The sequence below is a fragment of the Madurella fahalii genome, assembly GCF_045866475.1.
Source record: "Madurella fahalii IFM 68171 DNA, scaffold_5, whole genome shotgun sequence".
In the NCBI taxonomy this organism is placed as follows: Eukaryota; Fungi; Ascomycota; class Sordariomycetes; order Sordariales; genus Madurella; species Madurella fahalii.
This window is the reverse complement of record NW_027263975.1, coordinates 565,485-577,595: the sequence shown is the minus strand read 5'-3', so window position 1 is coordinate 577,595 and position 12,111 is coordinate 565,485. Positions and strand designations below refer to the sequence as shown.

Sequence of the window (12,111 nt, the reverse complement as noted above, 5' to 3'; positions counted from 1 at the left end):
TGACAGCGCAACTCCCCCGGTCTAAAAGGCTCTTTGCTTTATTTTGGGGACATTTTCCGGTAGCTGAACTCCCTTTATTAGAGCACACGCCCTGCAGCTTTGGCACGATGTAATCTGCATGTGGCTCACTGATGCTTGGGAATGCATTGAAGCGACAGAATCGGTAGATTTGTAGATGGCACTCCTTGTATCCTCACGAGTTGTTATACTTCTACTTCTATCTAAGATCAGTCAGTCGGGCTGTCTGCTAGAGTTTAGAGCTACGGAGCATCGTGCTATCGTGACCGAGAATTCAGCGACCGCTTGTTACGTTATCTGACGCGGGAGGATTATTAGTAATAGGATCTTTTGTTGACAAGCAGCTTCAGCTAGTCTATGCCCACATTCTCCTGCAAAATAATCTCCATAATACTTGGTGAAACGTAAGTTAATTAAAGCGGTGCACGCCCCAGTTTCTTACTATTCCGTTTCACAACTCCGTTTCTCATCTATACCGTGGTGTAATCCTAACATCTCCTTATAACCGTAAACTCCACCAACACGTTTGCAAAATGCATGAGCTTTCCAGACCTCGGGTGTCCGGATGCAAGACATTGTACAATGCTTCCCTTTTTGCAGACTTTGTTTTGGTAAGCTATTTGGAGCGACGAAATCACGCTCTCTCTGCCCTGTTCGGGGGCTGGTTGAAGGGAGAAGAGTTAGATCACTGACAGCATCCTCAGACTCCCCTCCCTTTAATATCGGCATTAGCTGATGTACGATAGGTAGGTACATGTACTGGGTCAGTAAGAGCGCCCCAAAAATCAGCCACGAAACAATCCCTTACCCGGCCTCAGTGACGCAAAGACAAATTGGATACGTCTCAAAAAACGCGGTGAGCTCGCTACGGCATCTCAGCAAGCGGGATATCGTCACAAGAAGAAGGCAGTGTGTACGAAGTCTTGGGCGGCAGAACCAGCGGGAGTACCGAGATCAGATCGCGTTGCGAAGCCTCAGCCATCTCGGCTCCCCAGGCGTGCCCGGCGGTCTGGTCCACTTCCACCTTCGACCTGGTTGAACGCCCAGGCAGAGAGGTCAGGGAGGTGAAGGAGCGGAGCTTGGCGAAGAGGGGTCCAAGAGCATCGACGGAGATTTTATCGAAGATCCAGGCGCTCCGGGGAATACATGCGATCACGAATCCGATTCCGATCTCCGTGTAGGTCCAGAACAGGACGATGGAGACGACGCCTGGTGAGGAAATCGACTTGTTAATCAATGGCAAGGATGGTGATTGGAGGGAAAGGGGAGGGGGGGCGGAAATGACAGTCCTCGTGGCACCTACCCTGCTGGTCGAGGATTGATAGGTCGGTGTCCAAGATTCGGATGAATGGTTTCGTGGTGCCTTGCGTGTAGACCTGGGCCCAAGGAATCATTCTTAAGAGACCCGAAATAACGGCGCTAAAAAGCAACGCGGGATCAGTACTCCATACTAGGTAATGTCCGTATGCAGCATCTATCTTTGTTGGGCAAGAAGGCCAGAAGTACTCACAAGAAGCTGAATAAAAAGACAACAGAAGCTTGAATCTTTCTCCTGAACTTCATGTTGAGCGTACGGATCTGGTGACGGATAACTTATCATTAGGAAGAGCCAGGAACCAAGGATAGCTGGGCTCCATTACGTACCATGACAAGCGGCTCAATAAAGATGGCTAGGTCAAGGATCCAGCTGATGACAGCGCAAGCAAGCTGCAGGGCAAAAGTGTCCATGCATTTGGTCCGCAGCGAATCGAAGCTTTCCCAGCTCGCAGATGGCCTGTTGCCACATGCAAGGATCTCCAAAAAGACAAAGGCCACTGTCCAGAGGGTAACTAAAATAATCAAGGTCCAGTTGGCAATATCGAAGGCACTTCTTCCCGCCTGGCCTGTCAGAGCGGGGAAGAGCAAGTTAGCAAATAGATAATATCGTTATCTTTCTCTCTCTGCTCGAGTATGCCTGTGCTAGGGATTAAGGTACTCACCTCTAAACAGACTCCGAAACAAGAAAAGAAGAGTGAATTTGATGAAGCCAATGGCCAATACATGGCCGATCCAAAAGGCGTACTCGAATTTTCCAAGCTTGAGTTGTTCGGGAACAGTGACGGATGGATACGAGTGTCCCCCCATGATGTCCATCTGCGCTCCTACCGCCACCGCAACACCGGCAGCTACGTTCAGAAGCTGCGTGTCACCATCAGTCACCTTGAGCTCTTTGCCTGTTTCGGCCCAGAACTGTACGCTGCCTAAGTTGATTTTCGACGGCGAGGGGCCCAAGACTCACAGCTGCGGGTGCGACAAAGAGGTCGTCGAGGGTGACGCCTCTGGAAGAATGCCACCAGAATCCATAGAGCCGCAGTCCGAGAAACATAAGCGCCAGGGTGGGATAGATGATCCCTATAGCGGTCATGCTCTCCTTATTGACGTAGCTCGCGGTCGGTCGTGGCGGTAGTGCTGGTAGTTGTGGCGGCTGCAACATTGTCGCTTAACCGGAGAGCGAGTGTGCCCGCTTGGTCTGTGATTGCTTGTGCTGGTGGTGTCCTGCCAGGTGAAGGAACGGTTCCAAGGAGTATGTGCTTGAGAATCGTCAAGGTGGCTGTAACGTAGAATTCCAACAAGCTGGACATACCTCGACTACTTGAGATAAGTTTATGAGTGGTATTCTCACAGTCAGCTGCAACCCGAGGTAGGAGAGGAGTGGGAGCGCAGTGAGCTGGCTTCGAGGTCATCCACACAGCTGCTGGAACAGACCTCGATCCCAGAATAGGCCATCACAAACGCTGGTTCACCCACATGCATTTGACAAAAAATCTGAGACAAAGCAAGGTGGCGCAGTTACATTCTGAGTCTAAGTCAGTTATCAAACATACCAGATACGGTTGCTTTCTGGGTCTTGCTGCAAACGAAGTGTCAAAGTCTGTAGGACCCTCAGCCGCGACCCGGGTCCCGGATGACGGCAGCTTACGGCCTACCTACCTACGTTGGTTAGCCCGGAGATGCATTGAAAACACGCCATCACGGGCTGAATGCTCACCCGCGCCGCTCAGTTGCTTGTGCGGCAGCAACCAGCAGTGACATCTGGTGTGGGGCCGTGGGTTGGTTGACTTGATAGCCAACCGCTTCTATACACGGCGTACCGCGTGAATGAGATGCGGCAAATAGGGGGCTACTAAGCGCTCGGGCTACGCCGCGGGACGGCACATGCAGGAGAGACGGCCCGTTGGACGTGACGCACCGTCACCGGTTCAATATAACTACCAACGACATTGTGGCAATTGGGAAGGGAGCGACAACTAAGGGAATCCTTGGGTGTTGGCGGGAGCGCTATACTGTGTAATCTGTGCGGCCCCCGCGCCACATCACCTTCTTCTACTTGCAGCCCTTTTCCCTCTCTTCCACACACCGTACATCCACGAATGCCATCACCATTCGGCTCAGTCTGCCTGCTCCCCGCATCATGATATCCGTATAGTACTTGTGGCGTGGTGGGCCCGCAGGACCTACCATGGGACCCTACTACCTCAGCTACCACCTGTCTGCCCTGGGCCTTTCTCCACCTTTTCCAACAGTTACAACAGCGACAACCACATCAACAAGATCAACAGTTTGGCCACGTTGTTGTTGTTCCCTCAACAGTATACCTACCTACACAGATAAGTATGTAGTTATGCATGCGTACCGTGGATGCAGTGAATGTTGGTTGTCAGGTCCCACCACAAGGTGCCTACAGCACCTCGGCGAAAGAACTTGCGTTTTTTTTTTTTTTTTTTTTTTTTTTTTTTTTTTTTTTTCCCCGAGAAGATTCGATCATCGGTCTGGCCAGGTCCCTGTCAATTACTAGTGCCGCTCGTTGGTCATCCATTGAGGTTGGATGCTGCCAGCTCCAAGTCTAGGAACACGTCACGGTACGGTATGTATTGTCACGATCGTGATAATTGCTCCCACCCACCCCCTGACAGCGCACGGCGCCCAAGTGTAACACCATGCCTTGCACTTGCCGCGGGCTGGTGGTCCAGCGTTGGTCCCCTCGCGAGAGAAATTCGGGCACGCATGATGCATTCGGGGTTTGTCAAGAGTCAACGAGGGGCGACCAGAGAGTGAGATGCCAAACAAGTGATGATGGTCTGCGCTACATTCAAGTTCTGCTATAGAGTACACAGTAGTGGTTTCGCTCGCTACCTTACTGCGAGCCCACCCGACCCATACTTCCAGCTTGGCTCATGAGCACCAAAGTCTCAAGAAATGCATCCATGTCATTGGCAGAGAGGGTCCTCTCGTCGGCCCATGCCTGGGGACGGCTCCAGTCTGTGCATTTCCGGGTTCTCGCCCAACTACCCTTGATTGTGTGCGGGTTCTCCCAGAAGTAGGTATTGATGGCCACGTCCGCGTTGCACATGATGCCCTAGCGGAGAACTTCGAGGCAGTGATCTGTAAAACGTGTAAAATCAGTACATTATTATCGGCCAACAGTGCTAGCTCGCCGGGTTCTACACGCAGGAGGACTTACTCCAGTGGTGCATTGAGAAAGCATCCTTGTCCTGCTGAAGCTTAGAGTAGTGCTCCGGGTACTGGGCCTGGTATATCCTTTTCTAAAGCGGAGCGTAAGCGAAGCCCTGCTGCCGTCACCGAGGACGGGCCAATGATCAGGGCGAAACATACGACGCAATGCAGCATGTGGATGGCCTCGATGTAGCCGACGTAGCCGCTGCCGTCTCGGAGCGCCACTGACGTTTTGTTCATCTTCCTCATTTCCTCTTCGGAGAGCCGAATCATAGACGCTACAAGAAGAGTCTGTGTCAGTTGCTGCTGGTCCTTGTATTGTGTGGCAGGAAGCTCCGGTACTATTATGAGACACTCACATCTCAACAGCTGGGACCAGGCCCTGTCAAGCTCGAGTCGAGGCTCGCCGGTATATCGATGCTCGTAGTCGACATCTTGGACTGTATACTGAACAGCGGGCTCCGCCGGTGCTGACCAGTGCTGGATCAATAAAATGCTGATAATAAAAACGCTGCCGGTTGTTTCTCTCCTACTCACATATTGTCCAGTTGCTACCGTCCGATTCGGTGCCGCCGAGGCATGCCGTAGGTGCGCGGTCCTGGAAAAAGATGGTGACGTTCAAGAACAAAAGAGCCAGTTGAATGAACAAGGAGATGCCATGCGTTTGAAGCAATCGGTTCCGCAGTCCGCCTTTCGCTTTTCGACTCTCAGAACCATGCCCGTCAGTGACGCCAGAATCACCGGTCAGGAATGGCTCCTTCTCATCCTCTGCTGTCGAAGCTGTCAACGCCATCTGCGATGTGGTGGTGCCGCGAGAACGTCATTTCGACAATAGCAACAGCGTTGATTCAGCCAACGCAGTACGCAGGGTTCGCTTTTGCTTCTAAGTTTCACTCCGGTAACCCTACCCTTGACCAGGTTCCTCGTCAAGTGCGGGCTCTATGTTTTTCCCGTCAGACCATCAAGGCCCTATATGTGCGGTACAGTGCCAGGTGTATTCAGTGACCTGCACACTGCAGGAGCGTCTCTTGGATGAGAGCCGCCCGAGGAGTGTAGTCGACTCGTTGGTTTAGTGATGGGTTTGATTGGTCAGAACTCAGGACTGTCATAGCCTCGGATGGCACAGCGGGAGCGCTGGAACGGCACGAGCGGGACAGGGATTCCTTGCTTAGGTGCCTTGTTCGGATCCAACGGCGTGGCCGTCGTTATTGGCTCCGGTGATATCCGTGCCGCCATCGTAATGCTTCTGTACATACTGAGTGCATAAATTTACAAAACATGGTAGCCAACATGGACGGTTGCTGCAATGAGTGACTTAATTTTTGAAAATGTGTTGGAGCACAGCCCACGTTGGAGTCAAGTCCTCAGAAGTGGGCAAGTTTGGCATAAACCTTTGGCCCGAAGTCCGAGACTCCGCGTCGGTGAGGAATCGAGGGATGTGAGGTCACCATTCTCTACACTGGTGCATCTAAGTCGACAGCAGTCACTGGGGTGATGGGGACTTGGTAACATATAAGTGGTAAGTCGAACTGTGTTTCTCTCTGCTATGACGGAGAGCCTAACTCGAGGCTATATGGTAAGGCACAATGCCTATCCATTATGGCCTCACCAGCTCGTCTGTATTCGCTGCCCTTTCCGTCATCCAGATCTTCAACTTGTCCCAGTTCACGCATTTTTGCACCGGAGGATCGCGGTGAGTCGATATATCCTGTCTGCGCTCGCCCCAGTACACTGTGTACAAAGAGTAATCCAAATGACAAAGAATTCCCTGACGTATGAAGTCGAGACAGTGATCTAGACCACGCGTCAATATCGATCTTCAAGGCGTCCAGCCAGATCGGAATACCCACCTGCATGGGATTGAAGGTAGTCAAAGTCTTCTCCGTAGGGATCTAGATTTGGGTAGAAGTGTTCGCGGTATAGGAACATCTTGATTTGCTTCTATTTACTGTGAGAAAACGATCTTGCTCCACATATAGAGTCGGCGTCAAGCCCAGGGATGGTCATACCACGCAGTGAAGATTATGGCCAACACCAAGCCCCGCGGCGTATCCGCCGCTTTTTAATGGTATCGAGTCGGAGCCCGTCAGCTTCAGTTCCTCGTTGGATACCCGTATGAGGGTTCCTGTTTCATCGATCATTAGGAACCTGGTGCCAGGCGAGTCAGGCATAACAGAGGGAAGGGGACTCACCCGCCATCAATTCGTGCATCGATTCTCCCATTCGGGACCCGGGTAGCCCATAAAGCGGGAGTCGTTGCGTATCACGCCTCGGTACTCGTATTCTATAACAGCGTTGGCGGGAGCTGGAAGCGCCATCAGTAACAATTGACACCGACTCTGTCATGAACGTTATGAATCTTTACGTACAGTATGGTTCTGCAATCTCGGGCCGGCCATTCTTCGTTCCTTGGGCTCTTTCCGAGAGGAAGAACACGGTCCCACTTAGAAGTAGGCAGGCTGCCAACAACAACCTGTTGGAAGCCAAGGAGATGCTTAGAGAGCGGTTGCTTTTGAGCGAGATAGTGCAGTCTGTGGACTCTTGGCCTTCGCCGTCCTCGTCCAGGAACAGCCTCTTCTCCTCGTTTAGCATGTCGGCAACTTGAAGATGAAGTTCGAGATAACCATGGAGAGAATGCAGGAGTCGGAGGGTATCGCGAGAGGCGGTCTAAGGCTTGCTGTTACAAGAAGTTGGGTGGCCCTGCTTGGACGGAGGCCAAGTCCGTGAATCACACTGCCTCCCCATCCTGGGCCGGAACCTTGCTGCCCGTCCGTGGCCAAGGGGCGCTTTCAGCGGTACTAGACAGGTGCCTGTTGATTCAACTCCGTGTTGGGGCCCACATCGATGAGACGTTGGTGTAAACAGTACTGTGCGGAGCTGGATAGACCCGCACTATGTCCCATGCATAGGCAGTGAAACCATCACGACCAGTAAGACAAGTCGGTACAGCGCCTCAGGATGGGAAGTCTACATCCTTGCCACCAACCGGTTGTGATGTTGGCGAAGGTGTTGGCCGGCCACTGAGCAAACAGACTGAGTGAGGCTAAACACGTTGATTGGCTCCTCAGGGACACTCGACGCATTACCATGATTACCTAGGTATCTACCCTTGCCACGACAGTTCCTGATGCTATGGCGGAATCAATGACGTGCCGCATCCGCCGTGAGAGATAAAATCCACCCTCTTTCCGCTCGACAAGGATTCGCTGCAAACTTGAACCTAACTTTTCAGCTTTCAACAAGACACTCAAACTACACTGCCTCATTGCCGTCAAACCTTGTCTCAGACACATGAAACCAATCCTCATCGCCAGCCTCTTTGCAGTCATTGCTGCAGCTGCACCCGTGGTGACTACTGCACGTACGTTCGTTTGAATTTGAACACGGTCCCTAGGCCTCCCTCATCTACTAGGGCCCATCTCACCGAGACTCACATGCACGTAGACCAGCCAGGCCACCACCACCACCACTTCCATGCTCGGGACGGAACGACCGAGTTCGACCCGGACTTTGTTTTCAAGAAAAAGGCTAAGCGTGATGGCACCACCGAGTTCGATCCCGACTTTGTTTTCAAGGAGTAGGCTCGGTAGGGTAATTAGGTACTGAGTTAGAGAGATACCTGTCCTGCGGGGCACATTGAGAATGGCGGAGCAGGCTGTGTGCGCACATGTACATGTATCGTAGACAAGGGCATTTACGCCGAGGTACGCATAGCTGCGAGCGGTACCTTGGGTGAACATGGATTGACACGTACGAAGTGATGACGTTTTCCCGGATCGTCTCTGGGCCTCATCCATGCGCAAACCATAATGAATTAAACCAGCTCGCTTGTAAAGTACCGAACTTATCATGGAGAAGATGCGCGGGTAGCGGAAGTGCGAGGCGGAGCTCGAGGCGCTGTAGACTGCAGCTGCTGTTTGTCTTTGAATTTGGCCTTTATATCCGGATTAGGCAGGTAGATACTATCGACCTATTTAGACGGACGGTCTGGACCGTAGCCTGCAAGACTGAGCCAACAACTAAGCGGTTAGGGCACATTGATGCAACGTTGGGTCTCGATGGAACGTAGAGAACCAACGACGGAGTGATGTTGGTGCTGTACTGTATCACCCATCTACAATCCATTTACTGCTTTTCCTGCCGCAACTTAGCGCCCTAGTGAGTTTGCTGCGCTGGCGGCGCAGCAGCACCCGCGGACCTGCCAACGCCGAATCGACATACGGGGTACTTGGTGAGGCTGCGGACTGTGCATCCGTATTAGTTTACCAGCTCCAAGTCCACATCTACGTCAGTAAGTCCCAGCAGGTGCCGCCTTTTCTTAGCCGCTTGCATTTAACGCTGGCCAATCTTGAGGGCGTTCATTCAATTTCAAAATTTCCCAAGACAGAATCATCATTATGCCTGACACACACCGCACAATCCGCATCGTTATCTCTGGCGGTGGCCTCGCCGGCGCATCCCTCCTCCATGCGCTACTCCAACACCCGTACATCGATGGACACATCTTTGAATCCAGCGCCGCATTTAAGGAAGCGGGCATGGCCATCGGAGTGGCTCGCAACGCGTTGGCCGCTCTCGATCTCATGGGCTCCTCTCAATGCCTTGAGCGTGCCGGAGCTGTAGCAATGCGGGGCGTACGCTTCTTGTTGGCCGAGGGAGACAAGCCAGGATGCGTCGTCGACGAGGTGGACTACACCACCTCGGGCAACAAGCGGCTCGTCAGCGTCGTCCATCGCGCCGACTTCCTGCGCGAGCTGCTGGCCGACGTGCCCCCGGAGCGTATGCATGTCTCCAAGAAGCTCGACAGAGTGGAGAAGGCCAAAGACGAATCCCTGACTCTGCACTTCGCCGACGGCACTACCCACGAGTGCGACATTCTCATCGGCGCCGACGGCATCCACAGCGTCGTCCGGAAGCTTGTGCTGGGCGCGGACGACCCGGCCGCATCCCCGCGCAACACGGGCTGGTGGACCGCCATGACGCTGCAGCCGTACGCGGCCGCCCAGGCCAGCCTCGGCAAGGACGCCGTCAACTTCGAGGACCCGCACGAGCACTCGTGGATTGGCCGCGGGTGCTTCCTCATGCACAACCTGCTCGGCAACGGCCAGCTGGTGCAGCTCGTCGTGGCTGCCAAGGAGGAGGAAGCCGAGGGGTCCGACCGCTGGGTTCGGACCGTGAGTGCAGACGAGCTGACGAGGTTGTACCAGAACTGGCCGCCGCACCTCTCCAGGGCGGTCGACTCGGTATGAGTTTCCCTCTCTTTACGGCGCTCTCCATGTCGCATCCACCGACTAACGAATGGTACAAAACCAGCTCCTCTGCCAACAACCATCGCAACCAGCGATGTACCTCTGGGAGCACCACCTCCCCGCGCGGACCTACGTCTCCGGTGCAATCTGCATCACGGGCGACGCCGCCCACGCTACCACGCCCTGGCAAGGGTCCGGCGGCGGCATGTCTCTCGAGGACAGCCTCGTGCTGTCGACGCTGCTGAGCCACGCCACCAACCCAGCCGAGGCCCGATTGGCGCTGCAGGCATACAACCGGGTCCGTCGGTCGCGCACGCAGCGCATTGTCGAGTCCAGCCGGGGCACGGGCGCTATTCTATGTGGTGAGGGTGATGACCCCGATGGGTGTCTCAAGGAGCCGGGGAGTTTGCTGCGCAGGTGGGACTTCATCCTGGATCTGAAAGTGGAAGAGCATGCGAAGGAGGCGGTGGAGTTGATGGACCGGTTGAAGCGGGAGTGCGAGGCACGGGTAAGGTAGGTAGCCGGTGGGATACAGCCCTGGAGTGGACGTCGGATGGTCCGCTCGAGGGGCTCTGTATCGATCGTGTTCAGCGAAATGATTGATTCTTACGGAGACGCCGTTACGGTTGTTGAGTGGGCGTGCAGTTGTATATTGTGTAAAAACTTGATATCTCAGTGCATGCTCAGTGCATGGTAGTCATTGCTATGAATTGCCCTGAACATTTCTTGTGTTAATGCTACAAATACACCTAGACTAAAGCAAACCCAAGCCGGGATTGGAGTAACAGCTGACCGGTGGACAGAGTTCTATCAAATCCACGTATATATATGGTACTTCAAAGGTTCTTTTAATCGTGAGCTTAAGGCTTGTTTGATATCTACTTCTAGTATTGCCGAGCTTGAGAATGGATTTTTACCTTCTTAAGATAGAGCCTTTAAAGAAGATGAATATCCTGGAAGTATTATTAGCACTGATCTATATAAAGGGATGATGCTTTTGGAGAGGTGGCGCCTGAGGAGACAATAAAATACCATGTTCTGGAGTTCTCTAGCTCGTCGTTACTTAAGTAGCTAGCTATGAGTAAAACTAGTAAAAGAATAAGCTGATTTGGTTAGACATTGTCTAGTTGTAGTAAGTTGAAATAGTTGGATTAAAAAGGCGGTGTAAATATAAAAGGTGATCAGAAAGTAGGGTGATTAAGATGGGGAGGACTTGACTTACTAGTAGTTGGGAGCCCTTTGGCTTAGCCTCCGTTTTTGCCTCAGAGTCTCCTATATTAGTAGCCAATTCTGGGCTTCGTGTTTCTAGGATCCTCCCTAGGAACCTCGCGGCCTCAAGCCTCGCCTAGCCTATAGACTGGGGAACGATAGCCAGGCTTTAAATGATACAAAGCTTCTAACGTACTTTATAAGCGAGCCGAATACTTTCTGACGTGACGCGATTCTACCTACTTCTTCTGCCAACGACACCACCAATTAACTATGGATTCGCTACCAACCAAATCTAGGGTCATTCTAGCCCTCGATAGCATCACGAGCCTATTTGGTGTCGCATCCAAGATTGTAACCATCACAGGGGCTAGCATCAGCACAAATGCAGGTATTCCTGTACGTATTCCCGCTTCCCTTCCCACCCGCCTCTCACTAAACTTAGGACTTTCGATCAAAGAATGTATTTATTCCCTTAGGAAACGCCGTCTCTTTTATTCGTCGGTTCTCTCTGATCTGGAAAGAACGCCTATCTTCTACAGCGGCATCACCAAGATGCGTCAGACCGTTAAGCACGCCAGTCCAATAGCACATCGCTTCATCCTTGGATTGCGTGACGCTGGCAAGCTGGTTCGGGACTATACCCAGAACATCGCCTGTCTGGAGGGGAAGGTTGACCTCTCTACGGATCTGCAGAAGGGTCCTGGAAGTCAATCTCGTTTCCGCAGCAAGTATCGGCCAAGGCATGTTCGTGGCCACCATCAAGCCAACTACGAGCCGCGTCAAACCAACTTTCCGGCACGGTCTCTGCTATGGCCTGAATCAGCGTTGAGAACTGAAAGCGAAGCCAAGACCATCCGTTGTTGAGCGTCCCCAGCGCGTTTGGTGATCAACAAAATCGATGCTATCCACGGCTTGAAGCGGGTGGGAGTGTATAACCAGACCTCATTTCCGGACTTTATCGCACTAACACAACGTGTGCGATAATCATGATAATGCGGGCTGTTTCTCTACGAGGCAAGCGTATGGTCGGTGCCAACTCTGGCTCCCACCCCTGACTGCGAGAGTCTGCTGCAATGGTCAGACACTGGAGGATTGGCTGCAAGAACTATATAGTCGATATGACGAAGAGGTCTAGAGA

At 52.7% G+C, this 12,111-nt stretch overlaps 5 protein-coding genes across 5 annotated transcripts, besides 2 other annotated features; 2 read left to right on the top strand and 3 right to left on the bottom strand.

The window, feature by feature from the left end:
- Window positions 1-883: 883 nt before the first annotated feature.
- MFIFM68171_08728 (uncharacterized protein) lies at window positions 884-2,491 on the bottom strand (the record flags this gene model as incomplete). The annotated part of the gene is made up of 6 exons (XM_071064147.1): window positions 884-1,227; window positions 1,322-1,437; window positions 1,529-1,596; window positions 1,663-1,901; window positions 1,998-2,196; window positions 2,297-2,491. The coding sequence occupies 6 exons, from the start codon at window positions 2,489-2,491 to the stop codon at window positions 884-886; spliced, it is 1,161 nt and encodes a 386-aa protein (XP_070920248.1).
- Window positions 2,492-4,192: 1,701 nt separating this feature from the next.
- MFIFM68171_08727 (uncharacterized protein) lies at window positions 4,193-5,305 on the bottom strand (the record flags this gene model as incomplete). Its single annotated transcript, XM_071064146.1, has 6 exons — window positions 4,193-4,300; window positions 4,427-4,440; window positions 4,520-4,601; window positions 4,672-4,790; window positions 4,872-4,982; window positions 5,050-5,305. 6 exons carry the CDS (start codon window positions 5,303-5,305, stop codon window positions 4,193-4,195), a joined length of 690 nt encoding a protein of 229 aa, XP_070920247.1.
- Window positions 5,306-6,109: 804 nt separating this feature from the next.
- On the bottom strand, window positions 6,110-6,735 carry MFIFM68171_08726 (uncharacterized protein; the record flags this gene model as incomplete). The annotated part of the gene is made up of 4 exons (XM_071064145.1): window positions 6,110-6,306; window positions 6,363-6,453; window positions 6,522-6,637; window positions 6,705-6,735. 4 exons carry the CDS (start codon window positions 6,733-6,735, stop codon window positions 6,110-6,112), a joined length of 435 nt encoding a protein of 144 aa, XP_070920246.1.
- A 61-nt stretch (window positions 6,736-6,796) lies between these two features.
- Window positions 6,797-6,817: a sequence feature (Short protein (MFIFM68171_08725, GAB1318515.1) was converted to a misc_feature.).
- Window positions 6,818-6,881: 64 nt separating this feature from the next.
- Window positions 6,882-6,911: a sequence feature (Short protein (MFIFM68171_08725, GAB1318515.1) was converted to a misc_feature.).
- Window positions 6,912-7,803: 892 nt separating this feature from the next.
- MFIFM68171_08724 (uncharacterized protein) lies at window positions 7,804-8,093 on the top strand (the record flags this gene model as incomplete). Its single annotated transcript, XM_071064144.1, has 2 exons — window positions 7,804-7,873; window positions 7,957-8,093. 2 exons carry the CDS (start codon window positions 7,804-7,806, stop codon window positions 8,091-8,093), a joined length of 207 nt encoding a protein of 68 aa, XP_070920245.1.
- Window positions 8,094-8,909: 816 nt separating this feature from the next.
- On the top strand, window positions 8,910-10,278 carry MFIFM68171_08723 (uncharacterized protein; the record flags this gene model as incomplete). The annotated part of the gene is made up of 2 exons (XM_071064143.1): window positions 8,910-9,755; window positions 9,826-10,278. The coding sequence occupies 2 exons, from the start codon at window positions 8,910-8,912 to the stop codon at window positions 10,276-10,278; spliced, it is 1,299 nt and encodes a 432-aa protein (XP_070920244.1).
- Window positions 10,279-12,111: the final 1,833 nt, after the last annotated feature.